The following is an 884-nucleotide window of genomic DNA, read 5'->3' as shown; positions in this document are numbered from 1 at the left end:
TTCAAACTCATGCTTTTGGCTTTGACTTCACTGAGTAAAATCAGTTCTCAGAGAACTGAGACAAACCCTTCTATGCTCCCCAAAAGCACAGAAGGAAGAAAGCTTGTCATTCACGAGCAGCTAGGGACAAAACCAGCGGCAGAGTACAGGTCAGGGGGATTAGAGATTTAAAAAAAAAAAAAAAGTTGGAGTAAAGTGCACAGTTACTGTCAAAAATATATTATTTTGATCCTAAGAAAATTAAGAGAATTTTATCTAAGGAACTAGATTGCTGACCTTTTAATACATTTGGTTTTCAGAGAACATACAATCACCATCGGACCTATAAGACTAGTTTGCTTTGAAAAAAAAAAATTGCTTGGAATTATCTACAGGAATCTCGTGAACGCAATTCAAGGCTAACATTCTGCAGCTCTTTGGGTAGTGGGCGATTTCCGCGGATAAACCCCCTGCTTCCTGCGGGCATTTCTCCTATCTTCTCTCTCTCTTCCTAAATGCCAGCACTCTCCAGTTCTCCGTCCTCAACCCCTGAGGCGTGAGACCGTGAAATCATGTAGAGTTTCTCCTTGTTTGTAAACTGCCTCTGCACCGGCTGGGACGGCTCGGCCTCGGGGACCTCCTGGCCGGGATCCTCTGGGGGTCTCTGCTCCGGCCCCGGGGCGATGGCAGCCTCCCCGTCTGGGTTTCCACCGGCCCGCAGGTCCCCCATCGACTCCAGGGAGGTGCCAGTCTCCCGCAGGGGGGTGTAGCCCTTATTGCTGCAGGACGGGTCATCAGACTGGGAACTCGGCGAGTCCGGCCGGGCGGGGGACTCCGGGGAGGCCGCGAGCTCCGGGAGGCTGGAGTCCAGGTCCGCGCTGCGCGAGGCGGACGGGGGCTCGGGG

The 884-nt window shown here is 52.3% G+C and overlaps 1 protein-coding gene across 1 annotated transcript in view; it reads right to left on the bottom strand.

Moving 5' to 3' along the window:
- Window positions 1–203: 203 nt before the first annotated feature.
- The window catches only part of TMEM200C (transmembrane protein 200C), a 2,144-nt gene continuing 1,463 nt past the window's right edge, over window positions 204–884 (bottom strand). Inside the window, exon 2 of the mRNA XM_010859120.1 lies at window positions 204–877. Within this exon, the coding sequence (XP_010857422.1) occupies window positions 491–877 (387 nt within the window). The 3' untranslated portion in view covers window positions 204–490. The remainder of the gene's footprint in view (window positions 878–884) is intronic.

The sequence above is a fragment of the Bison bison genome, unplaced genomic scaffold (genome assembly GCF_000754665.1).
Source record: "Bison bison bison isolate TAMUID 2011002044 unplaced genomic scaffold, Bison_UMD1.0 scf7180017864453, whole genome shotgun sequence".
NCBI classification, from domain to species: Eukaryota; Metazoa; Chordata; class Mammalia; order Artiodactyla; family Bovidae; genus Bison; species Bison bison.
Note: the sequence above shows the minus strand (reverse complement) of the source record. Positions and strands in the feature narration are given on the sequence as shown.